Source organism: Oncorhynchus tshawytscha, linkage group LG14 (assembly GCF_018296145.1).
Source record: "Oncorhynchus tshawytscha isolate Ot180627B linkage group LG14, Otsh_v2.0, whole genome shotgun sequence".
Lineage (NCBI taxonomy): Eukaryota > Metazoa > Chordata > Actinopteri > Salmoniformes > Salmonidae > Oncorhynchus > Oncorhynchus tshawytscha.
Genome location: NC_056442.1, coordinates 9080999 through 9107589, shown reverse-complemented (window position 1 = coordinate 9107589; position 26591 = coordinate 9080999). Strand labels below are relative to the sequence as shown.

The 26591-nt window shown below is 43.9% G+C and overlaps 1 protein-coding gene across 1 annotated transcript in view; it reads left to right on the top strand.

Annotated features, from left to right (window-relative positions):
- The window catches only part of LOC112266486 (nck-associated protein 5), a 163203-nt gene that overhangs the window by 70621 nt on the left and 65991 nt on the right, over window positions 1–26591 (top strand). The window contains exons 4-5 of the mRNA XM_042296645.1: window positions 44–107; window positions 16414–16547. Coding sequence (XP_042152579.1) covers window positions 44–107; window positions 16414–16547 — 198 coding nt within the window. The remainder of the gene's footprint in view (window positions 1–43; window positions 108–16413; window positions 16548–26591) is intronic.

Below are 26591 nucleotides of genomic sequence, written 5' to 3'. Positions count from 1 at the left end.
TTACGTCTTTCTCTCTCTGTCTCTCACTCTTTCTTTTGTTCAGGGAGAAGCTGGCCGTGGCTCGCCTGCAGAGGGAAGTCGCACGAAGCAAAAGCGAAGGAACAATGGTACTGTTGATGCTGTCTTACACACACACACATGCACACACACAAGCGCACACGCACAAACACACACAAGCACACACACACACACACACACACACACACACACACACACACACACACACACACACACACACACACACACACACTATCAGCCTAAACCCCACAGCCCACAGTTGTAGGCATGCCAGTCCTGCTCGGTCATCGACCAAGGTCACTGCACTGATAACTTTCCTGAACTAAAAACATATATTTACGTTGGGTCTTGCAGCACTTTTCTGGGTGGCAATTCTAGGTCTTGCTCCCATCGCCATGGTATTGTCAACCCATATTATGGGACATTAGTGCAGCAGATTTCAGGGATAACGTCAAATGTAACGCATGCACACACACACACACACACACACACACACACACACAAACACAGTGGTTATATAACAAGGGGAAAGTAGACCAGGGAGCCAGACGTGGAGGGCGTGAGGTAGGGCTCGGAGAGAGGGGACCGACAGTGTGACAGAGCAGATACCAGCTGACCACGGCCTTGGACTCTGTTTACAACTTTAGAACTCCGGTAAATTCATTACAGCCCCAAATAGATTCATAAAAGAGCACTACGGCAGCAACCCTAAAGCAGACTTGAGATTGACATACTCTAGGATAGCCATATCTACAATGCTTTCTCGTAGTGGTCTCGAGCGTTCTAGAAGTCCTCCTGAGAATACCGAGCTAACAGCCTGGGCTCGTAACAACACACTACATACTGAATAGAGTGGCTAGCATACGCATCATGACAATGACCGCATACTGTACATAGCCTTCTTTGTATAGACGGTCCTGTATGGCTCAGTTGGTAGAGCATGGTGCTTGCAATGCCAGGGTTGTAGATTCGGACCAGTATGAAAATGTATGCACTTACTACTGTAAGTTGCTCTGGATGAAAGCATCTGCTAAATGACGTATAGAAATAGATGGTAATAGAAATGTTTCCTGGAAGCACCCCACTGAGGCAGTGGGGTTTTACCATGGAGTCTTTGGAAAACACTTGGATGTTAGTTTGTGCCTGTTGAGAACGACCTACCCAGTGTATTTATTTGCGCATTGCGGTTCCTGAGGTGTGCTGTAGCCGTCGACAAGGTCATGCGTGACCACGCAATCAGAGTCACGTTGAGGCTCACTTTAGCCAATTCCATACAGTCGCAGCACAAGAGAAGGACGTTTCACACATAGCTCTTATCTCATTGGGGAAACTCTGTGTGTCAGCACCTCGTACTGTAGTCAGTCAGACTAAGAGACTGATCAGCCTCTGACCTTAGTGAAGAGCTCGGAGGGAAATATCTACTGCCTGGCTGTGTGTGGCTTCCTCTGAGTACTGCTTCTTCGAGTCATGAGAGTGGATGCCATGCTAATTACAACTCCGGGTGTGTGTGTGTGAGGAAAGGGGGGCGAAGGAGGGATGAGTTATCTGTGCCAGACAGGAGGAGGGGAAGGGAGTGGTAAAAGAAGAATGTGGGGTGTGTGTGTGTGTCTCTGAGCTCCATTTGAAATTGGGATTATCCCTCCTGGAGTACCCCATCTCACACACATGCCTGGGAGATGCTCCTCTCCTCTGGGAGCTCAGGCATGCTCTTTAGGGTCCTTAATAGAAATCAAAAGAGAGGGCTGCATCAGGGAGATAATTGTTAATGTGATGGCAGGGTGAACGAGAGGCACTCTGCCCCTAAGAGTAACCTCCTCACATACACAGACACGTAATGATATACAGATACCGACAGACACACGCACACACACACACACACCGCCTCCAGAGGACGACAGATTAAATGCTGTAGACTTTGAAGTGTGCATCTCTGAGCCTCCAGTGTCTGATGCCTCCTCTTTAACTAGTTAGGCTCTCTTCTCCGCCTTCAGCGTGCGAGAGAGACAGAGAGAGAGAGAGAGACTACCTCCTCTGGGACACGTTAGGTTACAGTGTTATGATTGTATTGTGTAGGGAAAGAATGCATTATGAAGTCGTCTTTATGATGCAAGCCTTAACTTTAGCTAGTGTTTTAAATGGAGGGGGGGGTACAGTTACACAATACCATGGAAACTGCCAACTACATGGGCCTTAGACTCTTAGACTGTCTTTGTTATCGGAACTTAAACTACAGCAGTTTGTAAAAAGCAATAAGTGTGTATCAAGCATCTCAGAATGGTTTTGGCCTACCTGGTAAAATAAAGGTGAAATAAAATTTAAAAAATGTAAAATGAGAGTTGAGGTTAAGATACTGAAGAGCAATGACAACTTTGTCAGAGTCCCTATATGATAGACATATATTCATTGGTTTATTGGTTATAAGGAGATGTTGGTATAGCCATACCTGCCAGGCCTTGAATGTGCTGTTTACTGCTTAAACATTATCTTAAGCCCTGCGGGGTGTTTAATCAGCCAGCCCCACCCAGCCACCTTCCGTTCAAACTCAGTCAGGAAGAAAAACACTGGATCCCCCCACAAGGTATTTGATGATGAGCTCTGGTAACTGGTCATGTTTAGGCTCAGAGAAGGCAGAACACAGGCCCAGTCACTCCAACAAGCATGGCCTGTCTTTCTCCAGTCAAACCCTCTCATTCAGTACCAGTCACTGCTGCGGGTTTCCCCTGGAATTCAGAATCCTGAGAGAGAGAGAGAGAGAGAGAGAGAGAAAAAAATCCTGTGGATGCCCCGATTACAGAAGACGAATTATTGGAAAAACTATGCACTCTCCAACCCAAAAAGGCCTGTGGTGCTGATGGTATTTTAAATGACATCATCATATATACAGACTAGAAATTCAAATTGGCTATACTTAAACTCTTCAACATTATCCTCACTGCAGGTATTTTCCCCGATATGCGTTAACAGCAACTTGGGGAAATATTCTCTACAGTATTATAAATAGCAGACTACATCATTTCCTTGACAAACAAAACGTCATGAGCAGAAGCCAGATTGAATTTCTAAAAAAATATCGTACAACAGACCGCATTTACACACTTTACACACTAATTGATAAACAAGTAAACCAAAACAAAGGCAAAATCTACTCGTGTTTTGTAGATTTCAAGAAAGCATTTGATTCAAACTGGCACAAAGGTCTTTTTTATAAACTAATAGAAAGTGGTATTGGAGTGAAAACATATGATTTTATTAAATCAATGTACACTAAAAACAAATGTGAGGTTAAAATTGGCAACAAGCAAACAGACTTCTTCCCTCAAGGACGTGGAGTGAAACAGGGCTGCCCAATAAGTCCAACACTATTTAACATCTACATTAATGAATTGGCAAAAACATTAGAAGAATCGGCAGCACCTGGTATCACCCTACACAACACTGAAATCAAGTGTCTGCTGTACGCAGGTGACCTGGTGCTGCTGTCTCCCACTAAAGAGGGGTTACAGGGGCTACAGCAGCACCTAGATCATCTTCATCAGACCTGGGCTCTGACCGTTAACCTAAAAAACAACAAATATAATGATATTCCAAAAAAGGTCTGGAAATAAGGATGACAAATATAAATTATATTTGGACACAGTTCTATTAGAACACACCAAAAACTACACATATCTAGGACTAAATATCAGCAACACAGGTCGCTTTCACATGGTTGTGAATGAGCTGAGAGACGAAGCGAGAAGAGCATTCTATGCCATTAAAAGGAACATCAAAATCGAAATTCCAATTAGAAACCTGGCTCAAATTTTTTAAATCAGTTATAGAACCAATTGCTCTATATGGCAGTGAAGATTGGGGTCCAATCTCTAATAATGAATTTACCAGATGGGGCAAACATCCAATCGAAATACTGCATGCAGAGTTTTGCAAGACTGTATTGCAAGTGCAAAGAAAAACTCTAAATAACGCATGCAGAGCAGAATTGGGCCAATACCCCCTCCTCATTCGAATAGAAAAAAGAGCCATCAAATTTTACAACCATCTAAAAACAAGTGACCCCAAAACATTCCATCACACAGATCTACAATGTCAAGAGATGAAAAAAGAGAAGAGTCGCCTCAGCCAGCTGGTTCTGAGGCTCAGTTCACCAACTCAAACCAACCCCATAGAGCCTCAGGACAGCACTCATAAAATCTGGCTCAACCAAATCATCACAAAGCAAAAATAAAAATATATCACCTATTGGAAAGACACCACAAAAAATCTAAGTAAACTTCAATGCTATTTGGCTCTAAACAGACAGTACATGGTGGCAGACTATCTGACCACTGTGACTGATAGAAAACTGAGGAAAACATTGACTAGGTACAGACTCAGTGAGCACAGTCTGGCTATAGAGACCGGTCGTCACAGACAAACCTGGCTGCCCAGAGAGGACAGGCTGTGCTCACTCTGCTCCAGGGGAGAGGTAGAGACAGAGCTGCATTTCCTGTTACACGGTGACAAATACTCAGACCTAAGATAATATTTCTTTCCCAAAATTATAATTCAATACAAAGAATTTGAAACTATAAACGATGAAGAAAAAATCTAATATTTATTGGGTGAAAAGCCAAAATGTGCAGTTTTGGCAGCCAAATATGTGTCCTCCTGTCACAACCTGAGGGACAGCCAGTGAAAAGTGCAAAGTAATGTCGATAATATTTCCCATCTTGTTTTGTTTTGTCTTTCATACCACGTCATGTGTCTTCTCAGTCATGTTGACACTGGTCTCCTACCATTGCTTTAATGTATTGTTGTTCTCATTAATATTGTTGTTGTAGTTGTTATTAATAGTAATCCCATGTCCACTACTACTATTATTATTGCTGTTGGTCCCACCATTTATTTATATATAAATATATATTTAATTTTTTATTTTTCGATATGTATACCTTGACAATGTAAGTAATAATGAACTTGCCATGTCAATAAAGTCAATTGAATTGAGAGAGAGAGAGAGAGATCGAGATCTGAGGTCGCTAGGTGCTGCTGCTGCTTTGGTCGTGCTGGCTGTACAATAAAGGGCCATTTTAAAACGCTGGCTGAGATTATGACCACTGGAAACGGCCGTCTAAACAACGTGGGGAAAATAAACGCTGCACTTTGTGTGAAACACGCTGGTAACACCATGGCATCACAGCTTAATAGACCCGTCATAAAGTGTAGATGCGTACAGCTTTCTTTGACACATGCATCCACGCACGTGCAGGTCTACACACACAAACCACTTTATTTTCTCCTTCCTTGATTACTGCATGCGATTCGCTCACGCTTGAATGAAACTCTAGCGAAATGGATTGCAACATTTTCTCATCAACATCAACATTCTAGGCATTTCAACAAGTCCCATTTACTCCAAAGGATCCAAATGCACCAGTGGTAATTCATGGGGAAAATGCAAGGTACCGTTACAGATCTGAGTCTTTAAAAGAGATCAGGACAAACATACAGAGCAGTAGGCCAAATGGATAATAAACCAAAATGCCTATGCATTCTAGCTATAAGCTAGAAAAAAGAAAGAACGGGATAGCCTAGTGAGTTGAAGTCCTAGAAATAGCATTACTTCTATTCTAGAATGGTGCTGGTATAATAGTATATTTTCATTCTGTAGTATTTTCCTTGTATTTCTATGGTTGACGTCTGTGTGGTCGACTGAGGTCTGTGTGGAGACAGCATGGAGATACCTTTGACAGCTGTTTGGAGGACCTTTGACACTGATGAGGGACTGGGGACCGCTGGGGACTCAGGTGCTGTCTCTACAGATTGGGGCTTATCAGCCATGTGCAGGGAGAGAGGGATCCCAGTGATGGCTGTCACCCCTCGTCACCCATCTCAATGTGTGAAACCACTACGGGGACCTTCACTGGGATCCCTCTCTCCCATAGTGGTTTCACACATTGAGATGGTTGACGAGCAGTCACAGCCAGGCCTACAGAGCCAGCATTCTCTGAACGGTGCACATGTACTGTTGGGTGGTGTGTGTGTGCTTACCTTTCTGTGTGTAAACTCAGCAAAAAAAGAAGCGTCCTCTCACTGTCAACTGCGTATATTTTCAGCAAACTTGTAAATATTTGTATGAACATAAGATTCAACAACTGAGACATAAAGTGAACAAGTTCCACAGACACGTGACTAACAGAAATGGAATAATGTGTCCCTGAACAAAGGGGGGGTCAAAATCAAAAGTAACAGTCAGTATTACACCAGCTGAATTAAGTACTGCAGTGCATCTCTTGCTCATGGACTGCACCAGATTTGCCAGTTCTTGCTGTGAGATGTTACCCCACTCTTCCACCAAGGCACCTGCAAGTTCCCGGACATTTCTGGGGGAAATGGCCCTAGCCCCATTCCCCGATCGAACAGGCCCAGACGTGCTCAATGGGATTGAGATCTGGACTCTTCGCTGGCCATGGCAGAACACTGACATTCCTGTTTTGCAGGAAATCACGCACAGAGCGAGAAGTATGGCTGGTGGCATTGTCATGCTGCAGGGTCATGTCAGGATGAGCCTGCAGGAAGGGTACCACATGAGGGAGGAGGATGTCTTTCCTGTAACACACAGCGTTGAGATTGCCTGCATGACAACAAGCTCAGTCCGATGATGCTGTGACACACCGCCCCAGACCATGATGGACCCTCCACCTCCAAATCGATCCCGCTCCAGAGTACTACCCTCGGTGTAACGCTCATTCCTTCGACGATAAACGCGAATCCGACCATCACCTCTGGTGAGACAAAACCCAGACTCGTCAGTGTAGAGCATTTTTGCCAGTCCTGTCTGGTATACCGACGGTGGGTTTGTGCCCATAGGCAACGTTGTTTCCGGTGATGTCTGGCAGGTGCCTTAGAACAGGCCTTTCAGTCTAGCCTTTCTCAGCCTATTCGCTGACAGTCTGAGCACTGATGGAGGGATTATGCATTCCTGGTGTAACTCGGGCAGTTGCTGTTGCCATCCTGTACCTGTCCTGCAGGTGTGATGTTCGGATGTACCGATCCTGTGCAGGTGTTGTTACACATGGTCCTCCACTGCGAGGACAATCAGCTGTCCATCCTGTCTCCCTGTAGCCCTGTCTTAAGCGTCTCACAGTACGGACATTGCAATTTATTGCCCTGGCCACATCTGCAGTCCTCATGCCTCCTTGCAGCGTGCCTAAGGCACTTTCACACAGATGAGCAGGGAGCCTGAGCATCTTTATTTTGTTGTTTTTCAGAGTCAGTAGAAAGGCCTCTTTAGTGTCCTAAGTTTTCATAACTGTGACCTTAATTGCCTACCGTCTGTAAGCTGTTAGTGTCTTAACGACCGTTCCACAGGTTCATATTCATTAATTGTTTATGGTTCATTGAACAAGCATGGGAAACAGTGTTTAAGCCCTTTACAATGAAGATCTGTCAAGTTATTTGGATTTTTACGAATTATCTTTGCAAGACAGGGTCCTGAAAAAGGGACATTTCTTTTATTTCTGAGTTTGTGTTTGTATATGTGTGTACGTGTGTGTGTGTTTGTTTTACGTTTCTGTGTGTTTGTGTGTGTGTGCCTGTCTCTCTTTGTGTCTGTCTTTCTCCCTCTCTCTTTTTATTTCCATCTCTTTCTCTTTTTGTGTGTGAATGGACAGGGTGTGGGTCCCTTGGCAATGATAAATGGGCCACTCATACGGTTTACCATATCCCGGGGTGTGTGTATGCTGTACATCTGCAGTTGCTGCCTGCATGAGAGCAATTGCCAGGCTCTAATGTAATGGTTGGCCCTGCATGATAATTGAATTTATGGACTCCCCAGGGATCTGTAGGGCAGTGATTTCTAGGGAATAGCATGAGATTTGGTTTACGCCATCCTCTGTATTTCAAAGATAAGTATTCTTTTCGCAAATGGCCATGTTCAAGAATATAATCATATTTTATACTGCAATTTAAATATGGATATTATGGTAATTGTTACCTGCTCAATGTTCCAAGGGCAGAGCTACTACTAAGAACCTGCCAGAAATGAAATTATTATTTAGAAAATGTATTATTTCAATGCAATTGGGCTTAAAGAGTAAATTCACTTCAGGCAAAAATGCTACACGACATGCTACTTTTTAAAGCATTTTGTTGTTGTTGTTGTTGTCATAATAGAAGGTAAGTACCTGTATTCTGCATTGCAGTGAACACACATTGTTTAGCCTACAGTTTGCCAGTCAGACAAATCCCCTTGTTACACTTCTTCTAGCAGAATCCAGGCTGGTCAATATACTGCCAGCCTGGCAGGCAGACAGGCAGGCAGACAGTAAACTGCATGTATTATTGATGAAGGAGGAGGAAACTGCACAGTGTTTTGTGTCCCTGATGTTTGTGTTGCAGTACTGGGCCAAGGAGATATCCTCCAGACCTTTGATTCAGCGAGAGCCTCCCAGCCTCAAACTGAGGTGCACTGTGTAATGAAGAGATTATTGAGTGAGAGAGGGACACACACACACACACACACACACACACACACACACACACACACACACACACACACACACACACACACACACACACACACACACACACACACACACACACACACACACACACACACACACACACACACACACACACACACACACACACACACACACACACACACACACACACACACACACATTCACTAATAACATTGTACAGACTACATCTTGTGCACAATGTGGCATTGCACAGACTGCAGCTGGTGCACAATGTGGCCTTGAGAGACGCAGTCGTCTCTAATTAATTTAAAATCTCCTCCGGATCACGGAGGGGTATCAGGGGGTTACGGAAGGTCTAGTAATTCACTACTGAGAACCCTGTCTGTCACTTATGAATAAATGACAACACAATGCTGTAGAATTACACAGCCATGCTAGGACTGTGTCTAGTGCAACTGGGTTACTATAACATGGAGCAATCAAGCCCAGTTACATATGCTGTATAATATGACAGAGACATGCTTTGAGGTTATGATTCTATGTTTATACAATATGTATATATTTCCCTAGTGATAGATTGTATGCGTACACCCAGCTCCAAATCCCATGCCTTGTTTCACAGGGGTTGGGTTAAATGCGGAAGACACATTTCGGTTGAATCGCACTCAGTTGTGCAACTGACTAGGCAGTCCAATGTTTCACTTTTCACTGAACAATGCTGTAGTAATATTTGGATGAAATCACTAGCCTTGCTTATTTCCCCACCGTGACCTTCCCAGGTAATAGCATGATAATCCCATTGAGTTCAATGTTAATCCTGAATACCCAGCTACAATCCCTAGGCAGAGCCACTCGCTAAACCTTGATGAGTCAGCAGAATCATGAAGCATCTCATCTGGCAGATTATATGACTGAGTATTAGTAGAACAGTATTATAAATGTTCTAGGATCAGTTTTTCCTTTTAGATCACAATCGATAAGATTATATGGACAAGTAGGACTTGATCCTAGACCAGCACTCCTTACTCTTGAGACACTTTGTGAATATGGGCATTGACAGTTCTCTTAGGAAGAGAAGGCCATCTACAGGACAGAGAGGGGAGAACATCAGTGAAGACAGTCTACTACCGTGCAAGCTAATCATAATCAGAGGTATCTCCTTTTTTAGTCACTCGAGTCGTCAGGGTAAATGTCGCTTTAGAAAGAATGCTTATGCTAGCTTTTCTACTGATTGCCTGATCAGTTTTTCTCACATCGAGTTGATCCTCCGTTTGAAAAGACTGAATGTAGTCTAGTCTAGCTGCAGCTAAATGTCAGTGGTTGGTTTTTAGCTCGTTAAGAGTATGCTTTCAATTATCAGGCTTGCTATCACTGGGCAAGGCCAATTGCCAAACGCATATAAAGTCTGTGGACAGCAAATACTTCAGCTGTGAAATACTGTAATGTCTCGTTTGGATTTTCTGGCAACGTACAGGTATCTTAAAGTTGTATTTAACAGTTCTGGGCCTTGTTAAATGGCAGAAATTATACATTGAGCAAAAGCAGAAGACTGCTTTTAATGTAAGGTATGCTGTTACACGTGTGTTGTTATTGAAGCTCTTGGCAAGGCTTAGTATGAAGACGTAGGGGCACCCGTTCCAAATGGCACCCTATTCCCTATGTAGTGAACTACTTTTGACCACGGCCCTTAGGGAGATTATCGAGTAGTATGTAGGGAATAGGGTGCCATTTGGGGTTGAGACATTTTTTTTTTTTTAATCGCATGGTTGTTGTGCCTGGGGTGTTTTTAAGTAGATGTGGTTAACAAAAGGCACGGCCAATGGACAATTGTAGGAACGCAGGACAAATCACTGAACAAGGTCATTCGCAGTTGTGTTTGAGGCAAATTTGACCTTTGTATATAGAGGTGATATTCACATACAGTAAACATCTTTAGGTAATTAGTGTGGGTGTTTGAACAATTGGTCGAAACATTTTTGATGTAAAGTAATTTAAATTGCAATAAGTCCAGTACAATTTACCTTTCATTTTCTGATTTCAGATTTTTGTTTGTTTTTTGAACTGTGCCTGTGTTTAAAACGGTTTATGTTAGAGTTGGCTCATTTTATGATAGAAAACGCATCCCTTTTGAAAGAGAAAAGGTCTAGTTTCCAAAAAGGTCACAAAACTTTCAAAAACGATTATTTCAACTCATGTTCAGTTGTTCAACTCCGGGTCTAACTAGTCGTGGTATTGGAACTCGTTTTGGGTTTGGTCCCGGTTGCAGCTAGGTCCAGCTCTAACTTGGCACCAGCCCTGCGACTGTGGGTTTATGTTCCTGTAGCAGCGTGTTATTTACGGCAGCCATTATGTGTGATGGAGAGGCTCCCTGGTGCGCCACATAGTAGCCCTGGGTTGACGGTCTTGTTGAAGAACTGGGGGTGGTTTCAGTTGTGAATAGGGTTTAATGTGGTCTGCTCAACTGCTTCAGCGAATTAAAACCGTAGTTGGGAAGAATTTGGGCCAAGTCACAGAGTTAGAGTGAAACATGGTTATTTATTGGACGGCTTCAACTCTAACACACTGGGCTCACAACTGAAGGAGCCAAGAGGTTTCCCCCCCTTTGGGAAAAAACGGTTTTGTCATTGTTTTGTATTTCATTTATTATATATTTTTTGTTGTCTGGAAATGGCCCTGGTTGTGGTGTTGCAGTAGCGTGGGACACTTTTTCCATTCAGTGTTACTTTGTCGTTCTCTTTTAGAGATGACATTTTGTTCATTGTAGTCGTTTAGAGGACACTCTTATCCAGAGCAACTTACATTTATCTTAAGACAACCATATATCTCAGTCATAGTAAGTACATTTTTACTCAATAAAGCAGCTATTAGCAAAGTCAGTGCTAGTGGGGGGGGAGTGAAGTGTGAGTCTTAGGCACCCTTAGGGAAGGAAGTGGTACGAGGAGGGGTGCTGTGGGATTATTTAAGATACTCTTTGAAGAAGTAGAGTTTCAAATGTAGTGTCAAGGAGTAGGGTAATAGTGACTATGTGGAGGGTATAGGGGTTTATTTGTTATTCACACTAACCATTAGTAGTGTCTAGGGGTAGGGTATAGGGGTTGATTTGGTATTTACACTAACTATTAGTAGTGTCTAGGGGTAGGGTATAGGGGTTGATTTGGTATTCACACTAACCATTAGTAGTGTCTAGCTGTAGGGTATAGTGGTTTATTTGGTATTCACGCTAACCATTAGTAGTGTCTAGGGGTAGGGTATAGGGGTTGATTTGGTATTCACACTAACCATTAGTAGTGTCTACTGTAGGGTATAGGGGTTTATTTGATATTCACACTAACCATTAGTAGTGTCTAGCTGTAGGGTATAGGGGTTTATTTGATATTCACACTAACCATTAGTAGTGTCTAGGGCCAGGGTATAGGGGTTTATTTGATATTCACACTAACCATTAGTAGTGTCTAGGGGTAGGGTATAGGGGTTGATTTGGTATTCACACTAACCATTAGTAGTGTCTGGGGGTAGGGTATAGGGGTTGATTTGGTATTCACACTAACCATTAGTAGCGTCTAGGGGTAGGGTATAGGGGTTGATTTGGTATTCACACTAACCATTAGTAGTGTCTAGGGGCAGGGTATAGGGGTTGATTTGGTATTCACACTAACCATTAGTAGTGTCTAGGGGCAGGGTATAGGGGTTGATTTGGTATTCACACTAACCATTAGTAGTGTCTAGGGGTAGGGTATAGGGGTTGATTTGGTATTTACGCTAACCATTAGTATTGTCTAGTGGTAGGGTATAGGGGTTGATTTGGTATTCACACTAACCATTAGTAGCGTCTAGGGGTAGGGTATATGGGTTGATTTGGTATTTACACTAACCATTAGTAGTGTCTAGGGGTAGGGTATAGGGGTTGATTTGGTATTTACACTAACCATTAGTAGTGTCTAGGGGTAGGGTATAGGGGTTGATTTAGTATTCACACTAACCATTAGTAGTGTCTAGGGGTAGGGTATAGGGGTTGATTTGGTATTCACACTAACCATTAGTAGCATCTAGGGGTAGGGTATAGGGGTTGATTTGGTATTTACACTAACCATTAGTAGTGTCTAGGGGTAGGGTATAGGGGTTGATTTAGTATTCACACTAACCATTAGTAGCGTCTAGGGGTAGGGTATAGGGGTTGATTTGATATACAGTTATATAGGTAGTTTGATTTGAGAGTAATAAAGAGTTGTTATATTAAGGCCTACATAGTATATATGGAGGTTTGAAATGTGTCATTCATGCGGTAAGGGCCCTGGTTTGTGCTACGGTAAGCTCCTTGGTTCCTCTCCTGTATGCTGCTTGAGCTAGTGTGTTGTTCAATAGCCACTAGATGGCCCTGCAGTACTTGTCTTGTGAGATTGTCCATCTTGGTTACCATGCAACGGACAACCTAATGAAGAAGATCTTGGTAGTGTTGCATATTTCAGAAGTAACACAATGATGACGATTAAAGAAGTTTGTTCATTATTACTTTTTCAAATGAACTCATGTTTTATGTGTGATAGCCACGAAAGGTAAATATTTTATACCTGTATATTTTTTTAACAGAGGTGAAGGAAAGGCCATACTTTGTTTGCTCTAAGGCTCTGTTCCTCATGGAGTGTTGAACTAGTTGATATAGGACAAGGTTATTCACTCAATTACAGTGACTCAGCACTTTAAATTGAATGGCCTACCAATGTATTTATTATTAAGCACCTTTTAGTCTTTCTGTTCAGATGCAGTCACTAACGGACCTTGTTCAGGACAACAGTACAGAGAACAGAAGGACGTCAGGAGATGGGAGGCATGCTTTTATAAGATGTCTGTATAGTGAGACGTCCGTATAGTGAGACGTCCGTATAGTGAGACGTCCGTGTAGTGAGACGTCCGTGTAGTGAGACGTCCGTATAGTGAGACGTCCGTATAGTGAGACGTCCGTATAGTGAGACGTCCGTATAGTGAGACGTCCGTATAGTGAGACGTCCGTGTAGTGAGACGTCCGTATAGTGAGACGTCCGTATAGTGAGACGTCCGTATAGTGAGACGTCCGTATAGTGAGACGTCTGTATAGTGAGACGTCCGCATAGTGAGACGTCCGTATAGAGAGACGTCCGCATAGTGAGACGTCCGCATAGTGAGACGTCCGTATAGTGAGACGTCCGTATAGTGAGACGTCCGCATAGTGAGACGTCCGCATAGTGAGACGTCCGTATAGTGAGACGTCTGTATAGTGAGACGTCTGTATAGTGAGACGTCCGTATAGTGAGACGTCCGTATAGTGAGACGTCCGTATAGTGAGACGTCCGTATAGTGAGACGTCCGTATAGTGAGACGTCCGTATAGTGAGACGTCCGTATAGTGAGACGTCCGTAGTGAGACGTCCGTATAGTGAGACGTCCGTATAGTGAGACGTCCGTATAGTGAGACGTCCGTATAGTGAGACGTCCGTATAGAGAGACGTCCGTATAATGAGACGTCCGTATAGTGAGACGTCCGCATAGTGAGACGTCCGCATAGTGAGACGTCCGCATAGTGAGACGTCCGCATAGTGAGACCTCCATATAATAAATTATTAAGACATCCATATATTCAGTCAACTTCCCATGGGCTTGTAGTCTATGTTGAAGCATCCACTACAATGTTCAGTGTGAATGACACACATGAAGAAATGTGCATTTCACCCTCTATTGTAAGACAGCCATAGTCAGCTACCCATGGCCTTGGTGGCTTTGCTGTGTAGCGTTTGGACCAGTAACCGAAAAGTTGCTGGTTAGAATCCCTGAGCCAACAAGGTGGAAAGAAATCTACCATTCTGCCCTTGAGCAAGGCGGTTAACCCCCAACAACAAAAGCTCAAGGTGCCGATGATGTCAATTTTAAGGCCGCCCCCCACACCTCTCTGAGTCATTAAATGCGGAAGACACATTTTGGTTGAATGCATTCAGCTGTGCATCTGACTAGGTATCCCCTTTTCTTTCCTTCCTTTCGAGGCATCCCCTATAACCTTCACTGTGAATGAGATATATCATGGAATGTCCATGAAACATGCTATAAAGAACGGTAATCAGTATCTGCATTATTCCAGGCACGATTTTCCTTTGCTATGATCACAGCCCCCTAATATTGTACTGTATGTTAGAGGGTTCAAGTGAAGAGGAAATTCAGTAACTCTTGGCGGACATGAGGAGGATATGTCCAATTTCCTCTTCAAATCAGTTTGCTCCTCGATTCATGCACATTAGTTGGAGAGCGAGGTAGTGGCAGTGTTCCTTTCACTTTGTACCGTTATTGTTTTCAACACAGTGTCAAGGCCTCTCCTTTGCCAAAAGATAACAACCTTATCTTTTGGCAAGAAGCGTATTACACCCTCGACAGAGGGAGATGGTTGAGTGGTTAAACCTACTGTACAGCTAAGAGGCTTACCCAGCATGCAGTGATCAATAGTTACATCTGTCACTTCCTGTAACTCATTTGGCCACGTGGAGACTGGAGGAAGTTGGTGCACTAATTATCTCCACATCATGTTTTCAGTTGTACAGTGTCTTCAAGTGGAAACCCCAAACTCAACCAGCTTGTGGACGTTTAGATGTAAAGCAGGCAGTGTTTGGCCCCACACAACTTTACCACAGAACCCCAACGTTATCATTGACTTGAAACCTCTTCCTTGAGATGGCCAGACAGGACGGCAGGCCAGCCCGCACAGCCTTTGAAGTGTAGAATCTGAAGTGTAGAATCTGAACCGAGGACTGTTTTTTTCTCTCTGGAGGAGTAACTTCTGAGGCTTCAGGACATAGTGCATGTTCCAATTAGGATCATAGAAAAGAAAATGGATGTTCAGAAGCTTTTCTACTTTCCGAGACTCTATAGCGAAAGTTGATCATCTTTCAGCAGTGAGCCTGCAGTGGAGTCTTTCAAAACCATGTTTAGGAAAGACAAATTCAGCGTTAGTGCAGTTGTTTTCCACTGTGATTCTGGCAGCAGGGTTTAAGTGAGTGTACAAAACATTAATGACACCTGCTCTTTCCATGACATAGACTGCCCAGGATAATCCAGTTGAAAGCTATGATCCCTTATTGATGTCACTTGTTAAATCCACTTCAGTAGGTGTAGGTGAAGGAGAGGAGACAGGTTAAAGAAGGATTTTTAAGCCTTGATAAAATTGAGACATAGATTGTGTATCAGCGTTAGGTCATCAGGGTTCAAGATTTAACTTATTACCACAGCTGCAATATGATTGCTGGTTGCCTTACAATGGTTGCTGGTTGCCTTACAATGGTTGCTGGTTGCCTTACAATGGTTGCTGGTTGCCTTACAATGATTGCTGGTTGCCTTACAATGGTTGCTGGTTGCCTTACAATGGTTGCTGGTTGCCTTACAATGATTGCTGGTTGCCTTACAATGGTTGCTGGTTGCCTTACAATGGTTGCTGGTTGCCTTACAATGGTTGCTGGTTGCCTTACAATGATTGCTGGTTGCCTTACAATGGTTGCTGGTTGCCTTACAATGGTTGCTGGTTGCCTTACAATGGTTGCTGGTTGCCGTCTATTTGAATCAACATCTTTGTTTTATTACAGTTAAGGGTGCTGCATTACACTGGGTATCCATTTTGTGCCATGGCAACTGGGTTGGCTTTAGGAGCTCTAGTTAGAGCTCTAGTTACATGGTATGGTTCTCCTGAACTGTAAAATTACAAATACACTGCTGAAATAAATGTTATGACATAAATGTTATGACATAGATATTATGACATAGATATTATGAAATGGATATTATGAAAAATATATTTGTGACATGTAGATACTCAGACTTTAGTCTATGTTGCTGGTGGCTTTTCTATCTCTCTAACTGTGTTGGCTGGTAACAACACATATTAAAACCAGCAGCTAACCTGACTGTCCTTTCTCCCACAGCGACAAAAGCTGATTCATGTGCTAGAGGAAGAGCGACGCCTGCGATTGGACAGTGAGAAGCGGCTTCGGGAGGTGACGGACGAGTCGGAGCTGGGCCGAGCGCAGATGGTTTCACTACAGCAACACTTCTCCAGGTAACACGCAGCCCCTATGCACACACGCTCGCACACAAACAGTCTTGCGCAGCTAACCTTGCAAATCAGTCCCATTCAAAATCCAATTTTCCCTAACCCCTAAACCTAACCTTAACCCTAACCTGTACCCTTACCTTAACCTTAACCCTAACCCAAAAACCTAACCATAACCCTAAACCAAACCCTAGTACCTAACCCTAACCCAAAACCTAATTCTAACCCCAACACTATTCTAACCTTAACCCTAAACCCCCTAGAAATAGCATTTGACCTGGTGGGTATTTTTCCGTTTACTATTCTTGTGGGGACTTCTGGTCCACACACACACACACACACACACACACACACACACACACCGCCACATGCACCATGACAACAGACCAGTAGGCTCCACCAGCTTACTGTACCACTACTGCATGACACAGGTCAGACACAACCTATATACTGTAGGCCTAGATACATTCTGTGCATGCTACCATCAGATTGCACTACTGTACCCATTGACGTAATGCCAAAGACGTTAATGCAACAGACTTTGCCACAGGTTTCAAACTAGGAGCCAATTTTAATTTACACCCCCCTAAAATTACACTGTCTTTGGTTCATTAGCCATCTCTGTTTAAACATTTTTGTGCCGAGAAATCTTTATTGCAGTCCATCTCTCCTCGTACCTTTCTCCACTTCATTGGAGAATATAGACCTATCTCTTGGTGTATTACTTCATCAGTCAACCTTGACTGTATTGAAAGACACATTTTTTTTTATCTCTCCAGCATTTAAAATGAAGTAAGAATGAAGTCTTTGTCAGTTCTCTGACCGTGAAGAATGACTACTGCTTCGAGACTCCATTTCCCCTTTACTATATGGTCATTTCCTTCTTGCTACAGGCTCATTGAGGTGTGACAGTATGTGAAAGAATTCACTACTCAGCACCACTCAGCTCGGAACTGATGTCATAATTAGGAGATAGTCATTCAATGCACTGCCTTACGAGAATAACCCGTGGATTTTTAGAATGAGCCCTTATCTTCCCATTTTAAATTGGGTGAGGAAAATCTGTCATATTAAAATAGTCTGACTTTGTAACTGAAGTTAGTTGCCTGGAGTTAGTTGTGCAGAATGACCTCTAACCGTGGTGGGTCATTGTTGTCATGTAGTGTTTAACTATGGGGTTAGTCCAGCTATGGTACAAGTCCAGCTATGGTACAAGTCCAGCTATGGTATTAGTGTTTCTTCTCTAAGTTTTGCAGGTAGCCTAGTGGTTAGAGCGTTGGACTAGTAACCGAAAGGTTGCAAAATCAAATCCCCGAGCTGACAAGTTAAAAATCTGTCGTTCTGCCCCTGAACAAGGCAGTTAATTAACCCACCGTTCCTAGGCTGTCATTGAAAATAAGAATTTGTTCTTAACTGACTTGCCTAGTTAAATAAAGGTAAAAAAATAAATAAATGAAAATAAATGAGTATTGTAAGAAATCTGATGTTCTTAAGACCGCAAACTGCTCTCCAAAGGGTGTTTGTGGGCTAGTGGTTCCTGTCGCTGCCCTTGGTCAAGGCGTCTGGAGTTCTAGCATCCCCCAAAATCGCAACAATGATGTCAAGAAGTGGGATTCGAACCCATGCCTCCAAGGAATGTCAGATGTGTTACAGTGTAGTGGCTATTGTGGCAACTCACCCGCTTCACTCAACCGCATTCACAACAGCCTTGATGGCTAACACACTGCAATGCACATCAATTAAAGTCACGTTAATTAACGTAGAACCCAATAATTCTATATGGTGTCAAACTTAATGAACTAGAAGTTGTTAAACAATCATCATGGGACATTGTCGTTCCAGCCCACAAGCTCAACATACCCATGCCCCACAACTCCGTATCATGTCTTGGCTGTGGCATCCTGTCACCACTATCTATATGCGTATCCATCAACATATTCATTCTGTCGCGGAATTACTTTATCCATGTGGGTGTTCAGCATGGATTAGATTTTGCAGTCAGCACAGACAACACAGTCAGCTCAGACTTGCTATTGTGTGTCTGTATAGTAGCTAGCTGCCCCCCTCCATATGGAATAATGCCTGAGGAATCGGGCACAGATCATTCAACACAGAGATCTAATAAAAGTCAGTGAGCGGCGGAGACGTCGTATTTTGTTTACATAAGTGCCTGTCGCCAGTCTTTGTCCCTATTCATATCGCCCTTCCCTGACTGCCTCAGTTATGGCTGCCATCAGTCTGATCCCCAATCAGTGTCTGACTCAACCAGCCATAGCCTTATTATGTGTTCTGTCACATCATCCAGAGTCTAGGCTGATCTCAGATCTGTTTATATTCTGGGCTATCGCTGGCGTGGACGAATGAATCAGCTGATAGCGTTAGCATAACGACGCCCGATGTCCCAGAGCCCGAATAAGCGAGGCAGGCTAGACTGGGTGTGCATGTATGTGTGTAGGGGGAAAATATATTAGGCTTATCTGTGATTGGGTCCTGCTCTAGTCCCTTTGTGACAGATGCTTCCGTCGCCGGGCGGTTGCCTCTCTCCAGACGGATTGTTCTTATTGGCTGTGACTCCTGTGGATGACTGCATGCCTCCTCGGCCCCTAGACTGTGGAAGAACAATGTAGACGGGGACTCCATTATGTCCTTATAATGCTCAGCGAAAAGACACTTTCCCACCACACTGAACACTATAGGAGATGAAGTGCTTGGCATTGCTCAACTGGTATAATTCTCCCTGTATTGCTCATTGTCAGTGGTGGTGGATAGCAGTAATTTCAACAGGCATTGCTAGAAATGTGTTTCTTTGTCATTGTATTGCTCTTGTTTCTGTACCTTTCAGTGCCTATTAAAGGAGGTTTCCCTGCAGTGACAGGACATAGAGGAGATAAATGGGTTTAGAGAGACTCAGTGTCTTGTTGAATACATAATGTTTGTTTTTGTATGTTGGAGTGTCTGGCTGCGTCGGTGTGTGTGTGTGTGTGTGTGCTTGTGTGTTTATTGCGCTACGTGTGTGTGTGTGTGTTTATTGCGTACGTGTGTGTGTGCTTGTGTGTTTATTGCATACGTGTGTGTTGTGTTTGTGTGTGTGTGTGTTTTGCATGTGTACCCGGCCTCTCATTGGATTATCATGTTTACATGAGAGCCAGTAATGTGTGGCGGTGGTCGTAGTGGCAGATGGGACATCTGTGTGGTCACTTTAATTATGAGCTTACCAGCCAGCAAACCAGTCAGTCAGCAGACTGCTCACACTGTCTTCAGCCTGAACCTTTGACCCACTTGATAATGCCAGCTCTGCACTCGTAAGTCACTGACACACACACACACACACACACACACACACACACTGTGTGTAGTGCTTAGTTCAGGATGATTGAGCATTTTGTGCCATCCAAAAGGGGCATTTCATTACTATATTGTTACCTGAATTATTACTTGCAATCCCACTAAAATCTGATTCTCCAGTGAAATAACCTTCCATTGTACCTGTTTCTTTGGTTGTCAAGGATAGAACCTACGTGCCCTGCATACAGCTAGGCAACACATTCTACGTCCCAAATGGCACCCTATTCCCTACATAATGCACTACTTTTGACTAGAGCCCTATGGTCCCTGCTTGAAAGTAGTGAACTATATAGGGAATATGGTGCAATTTGGGATGCAGACATAGCCTACCATTCATTTCTCATCAGAAGAGGATAGTAGCCTCATCCCATGAATGTGTACTCATAGATAATATCCAGAAATTATGGAGGTTGACATCTAATCTCTTAGGGTGTTTTCACACTTGGCCTCTTTGAGACAATTTTTGCAGATTTCTTTTTGTGCAGTGTGAACACTCCAAAGGAAATCAGACCCCTCAAAAGTGCCCCTGAAGCAAACCCGAACTGAGACCATCTCGAGAGGTGGTCTGAGTTTGGTTCTCTTGAATTCCACTGGCCGGTTCCCTTTTTTAGGGCAGTGTGAACACAAAGCTCCCCAGGTTCGCTTCTCATTATTCCGGCACCACACACTAGACTACTGCAACACCGTTTCCTCTGACATATCCCCTCACAAAGAGAGAAGATGATGACGTGTAGGTTCGCAGAAAGAAAACGTGCTGTTTTTGGATATTGATTAGAGATGCACAGACATTACAACATTTGTTTGGAGTTTTGTACTGACACGATGTGCTGAGATTTTTTTTTTGCAATATGTTGTATAAAGGCTGAGAGCCTTGTAAACTGTTATTCGATTATGGGGTTTGAATAGTGTAGGAAGGCAACAACATATTTTGGTGATTCAATGCTAGCTCTTAAAGGGGCGTTGGGTGTACAATTTTCAATTACAGCATTATTTCATCTGCAGTTATTATTCTGCTATTTATTCTGTTATCAATAATACACTGCTCAAAAAATAAAGGGAACACTAAAATAACACATCCTAGATCTGAATGAATGAAATATTTTTATTAAATACTTTTTTCTTTACATAGTTGAATATGCTGACAACAAAATCATACAAAAATTATCAATGGAAATCAAATGTATCAACCCATTGGAGGTCTGGATTTGGAGTGACACTCAAAATTAAAGTGGAAAACCACACTACAGGCTGATCCAACTTTGATGTAATGTCCTTAAAACAAGTGAAAATGAGGCTCAGTAGTGTGTGTGGCCTCCACGTGCCTGTATGACCTCCCTACAACGCCTGGGCATAATCCTGATGAGGTGACGGATGGTCTCCTGAGGGATCTCCTCCCAGACCTGGACTAAAGCATCCGCCAACTCCTGGACAGTCTGTGGTGCAACGTGGCATTGGTGGATGGAGCGAGACATGATGTCCCAGATGTGCTCAATTGGATTCAGGTCTGGGGAATGGGCGGGCCAGTCCATAGCATCAATGCCTTCCTCTTGCAGGAACTGCTGACACACTCCAGCCACATGAGATCTAGCATTGTCTTGCATTAGGAGGAACCCAGGGCCAACCGCACCAGCATCTGGTCTCACAAGGGGTCTGAGGATCTCATCTCGGTACCTAATGGCAGTCAGGCTACCTCTGGCGAGCACATGGAGGCTGTGCGGCCCCCAAAGAAATGCCACCCCACACCATGACTGACCCACCGCCAAACCGGTCATGCTGGAGGATGTTGCAGGCAGCAGAACGTTCTCCACGGCGTCTCCAGACTCTGTCACGTCTGTCACGTGCTCAGTGTGAACCTGCTTTCATCTGTGAAGAGCACAGGGTGCCAGTGGCGAATTTGCCAATCTTGGTTCTCTGGCAAATGCCAAACGTCCTGCACGGTGTTGGGCTGTAAGCACAACCCCCAGCTGTGGACGTCGGGCCCTCATACCACCCTCATGGAGTCTGTTTCTGACCGTCTGAGCAGACACATGCACATTTGTGGCCTGCTGGAGGTCATTTAGCAGGGCTCTGGCAGTGCTCCTCCTGCTCCTCCTTGCACAAAGGCGGAGGTAGCGGTCCTGCTGCTGGGTTGTTGCCCTCCTTCGGCCTCCTCCACGTCTCCTGATGTACTGGCCTGTCTCCTGGTAGCGCCTCCATGCTCTGGCACTACGCTGACAGACACAGCAAACCTTCTTGCCACAGCTCACATTGATGTTCCATCCTGGATGAGCTGCACTACCTGACCCACTTGTGTGGGTTGTAGACTCCGTCTCATGCTACCACTAGAGTGAAAGCACCGCCAGCATTCAAAAGTGACCAAAACATCAGCCAGGAAGCATAGGAAATGAGAAATGGTCTGTGGTTATCACCTGCAGAACCACTCCTTTATTGGGGGTGTCTTGCTAATTGCCTGTAATTTCCACCTGTTGTCTATTCCATTTGCACAACAGCATGTGAAATTTATTGTCAATCAGTGTTGCTTCCTAAGTGGACAGTTTGATTTCACAGAAGTGTGATTGACTTGGAGTTACATTGTGTTGTTTAAGTGTTCCCTTTATTTTTTTGAGCAGTGCATATTCATGTAAATATTATCTTCTGATCATTATTATTACGCCTCATATTTTAAATAAATGCAGTCTATTAGCTTCCAAAATGTGAGTAGGTATATCTAGCTGTCTGATAACATGTTCGGATGGAATGGCTTCTCCAGCACTTTGTTAAAACCCAGAATGCATTAGGTGAATGTTGGGAAAAAATATGAGTTCCTTTCTAAACATAACAATGTGAATTCAAAGAGGCCTCGGGCCACAAAATAGGTGAAGTGAATTGGCAAAAGAGTTGAGTTCTCATTCAAAGGCAAGGGCAGTGAGAATAGAGCGAGAACTGAGTTCTTTTGCAATTTTTTTTAGCCCCAGAGTTCACTTTTAAAGAGGACTGAGATCAGTTCTTTTAAAGAGGGCTATATGTGATAACCGCCTTAAATAGACTGGCAAAAATGTATTTGAGTATCTTTATAAATGAAGTCACATTGAATGATGATAGTGCATTGAAATAAGGTTAGAATAGAACCTCTAACTTTCAGTCATGAAACATCTTATAAAGGACCACTCCAAATAAGATAAAGATAAAATACCACATATCAATATTTTGGTAAAACCTTCATAGCCTGCAGGAATAATGCTTTATAACAATGTTATGAGCCTTTATGGGCCTGTCTTAAAGGGCTGTCTATATGTAACAGAACCATATTTTTTCAGTCGAACTTCCTTTAACATAACATGACACCATTTTTTGTGAAGTTATTCGAGTCTGTTTTAGTTTTGCCTTTCCACAGCCTGGTCTCATAGACTAGACGTAACATAGTAAATGTAAATTCGGGATGCTCAAATTAGTATGATATGTTATGTTTGGTATGGTTACTTAAGACAAAAACGAAAGTAGGTTGGTTAGTCAAGGTGGATGGACAGGCGTATGATGCAATGTCTAGCAACCCAAATGTGAATGTCTAGTAAACCTAAAGTTTTGAGTGCGAATCTAATCATGGACAACTTTAGCATTTTATCAAATTTCCAACTTTTCAACTACATTGCAGCTACTTTGCATGTTAGCTAACCCTTCCCCTAACCTTAACCCTAACCCCTAACCTATCTAACATTAGCCACCTAGTTAGAATACGTAATATATCATTTGTTTAGCAAATTTGTAAATATAAAATATGAATAGTAATTCGTAACATATCATACAAAATGGGTGATGGACATCCACAAATTAATACATACCATATGAAACGTAACATATCATACTAAATGGAGTGTCCCAGATTTACCTACAGAATAATACGAAATGCTCTGAGACCAGGTTGCTTTCCAATCTTCTGTTTTGGAAGACCAAGGTGTTCTGTGATGATATGAGAGAGTTATGTTAATGAGCTCCTTATTAGATCTGTAGCACCTCGCTGTCTCCCTTCTTCCTTCTCTCTGATCAGGGAGAGTGAAGCCAGACGAACCCCAGGGAAGCACAGCTTCTTACTAGCCCCAGCGGGGATGTGTGTTTGCTTCCTGATGTGCCTCGGTGCTTTCTTTTTGGGAGGTGAATGTAAGGGCAGGAACCTGATCAAAACAATCGTTCAGTAGTCGGTCGTCTGGCTTTCTTCTCCATTTTGTACACAAAAAGACGTCATAGTCTCGGTTCCCAGTTTTGTGTTTTCCTTTGTGTTCATGTCTGTCCTTAGATCAGCAGGTCTGCATTCCTTAAGGGACTGGTCACTCACACACTCGAACCCCAAACACACACACACACACACACACCCTCCCCCATCCCCTATCCAGCTGAGCATTAAAGGGGAGGAGACCCCAGCAGGAAGGTCACATGGTCGGCCCCTGACTTGGGTCAGCCCTCAGGGAGCTAGCTTCCAGATTGGTCGTCATTAAAACTCAGGGATTAGTAGAAGACTTAGAGCCCACACAGCCCACCCTGTAGGCTATTTACACACACACATTGGCCAGACACTGTAGAAAGAGGACAGAGGACAACGGGAGACCAACTTCTCGAGGGCTGAAGTTTGACCAGTTAGTAGGACAGGAGCAGAGTTACATAGACAAGTTGCGGAAGATGGAGGTGAAAGAAGGTGGCTGTATGGACCTCACTAGAAGTTGACCAGACTGGACTGGATTTTAAGGAGAGGCTGAGTCACATCACCCTCAGCTGTCTAGCCCTCCTCCACCCCTCCCTCCTCCCTACAGTCAGACAGGATGTCCTGTGGACAGGCAGAGACCGGGGGACCCGGGGGCCACTGGGGCCCCCCATCAAAAGTTTCCACTTAGGGTTTGGCCTGAAGATGAGGGAAGCAGTTTTCAGGTAATGAAAGATCCGGGCTCGTTCTGCTTCTCACTGTCTCTATTTGTCTTCAACACTTGTCTACTGTACTCTGGAATACTCGGTAGCATGCTGGAGAACTCTTAAACCTGCATACTAAAGCCTATGTGTTGTGTATAAGGTCATGGCCACCTGCAATAATATGCTGGCTAATCGAATGCCTAACTCCAAGATACTGACCTATGCTCTCCTTGACTTTCAATCAGTTTTGCCTCCACAAGTTGTGTTCCTTGTCAGGATATGGGAGACATATGGACTACAGGCTTGTGAGTATTAATAACAACAGCAGATGATGACTATTGGTCTAGATTTACAACTCTGTGGAGTATTCTGTCTGCACGCTACTGATGGGGGGGGGGGGTAGGATGATGCAAACAGGCAGAAATGAGTGGATGGACGTTCAAGTCCAGATGTGTTGTTTGGAGAATCATGCTTGGTTTCAGACTGCTGAAGCTGGCCCCCACAATTACCACAGACTGAGAGAGGGGAAGGGAGGAGAGGAGAGAGACCATAGGGTCAGGCTATACAAACAATACTACAGACCATGGTCATGTGCTTACCTCGTTAGTGTGTTAGCGCGCTTCGGGCCACAGCTGTACTGGCAAGTTATCGCCCGGCCACAGCTAGCTAGCTAACACACACATTCCCCTGATTCCCAGTGAGCTCGGTGATTGCGTCTGTGTGCACTCATGTTCAGAGATCAATGCCCTTTTAGGCTAATCAAACACCCAATACCAGCCCCAAAGTGTTTCATTTGAAGCATTTCAAACAGGGCCCCTCGGTCTGAGCAGCTGCGGAGTTGATTTGTGGCGCTGGTCCACACCCCGCACATCTGGTGGTGTCTTGAGGAAAAACAATTCTCATTTGATATTCTTTGAAGCTACTTTGCTGTTCCACTCACAGCCATAAGACCTTGCTGTTCCACTCACAGCCATCAGACTTTGCTGTTCCACTCACAGCCATCAGACTTTGCAGTTCCACTCACAGCCGTCAGACTTTGCTGTTCCACTCACAGCCATCAGACTTTGCTGTTCCATTCACAGCCATCAGATTTTGCAGTTCCACTCACAGCCATCAGACTTTGCTGTTCCACTCACAGCCATCAGACTTTGCAGTTCCACTCACAGCCATCAGACTTTGCAGTTCCACTCACAGCCATAAGACCTTGCTGTTCCACTCACAGCCATCAGACTTTGCTGTTCCACTCACAGCCATCAGACTTTGCAGTTCCACTCACAGCCATCAGACTTTGCAGTTCCACTCACAGCCATAAGACCTTGCTGTTCCACTCACAGCCATCAGACTTTGCTGTTCCACTCACAGCCGTCAGACTTTGCAGTTCCACTCACAGCCATCAGACTTTGCTGTTCCATTCACAGCCATCAGACCTTGCTGTTCCACTCACAGCCATCAGACTTTGCAGTTCCACTCACAGCCATCAGACCTTGCTGTTCCACTCACAGCCATCAGATGTTGCTGTTCCACTCACAGCCATCAGACTTTGCTGTTCCATTCACAGCCATCAGATTTTGCAGTTCCACTCACAGCCATCAGACCTTGCTGTTCTACTCACAGCCATCAGATGTTGCTGTTCCATTCACAGCCATCAGACTTTGCTGTTCCATTCACAGCCATCAGACTTTGCTGTTCCACTCACAGCCATCAGACTTTGCAGTTCCACTCACAGCCATCAGATGTTGCTGTTCCATTCACAGCCATCAGATGTTGCTGTTCCACTCACAGCCATCAGATGTTGCTGTTCCATTCACAGCCATCAGACTTTGCTGTTCC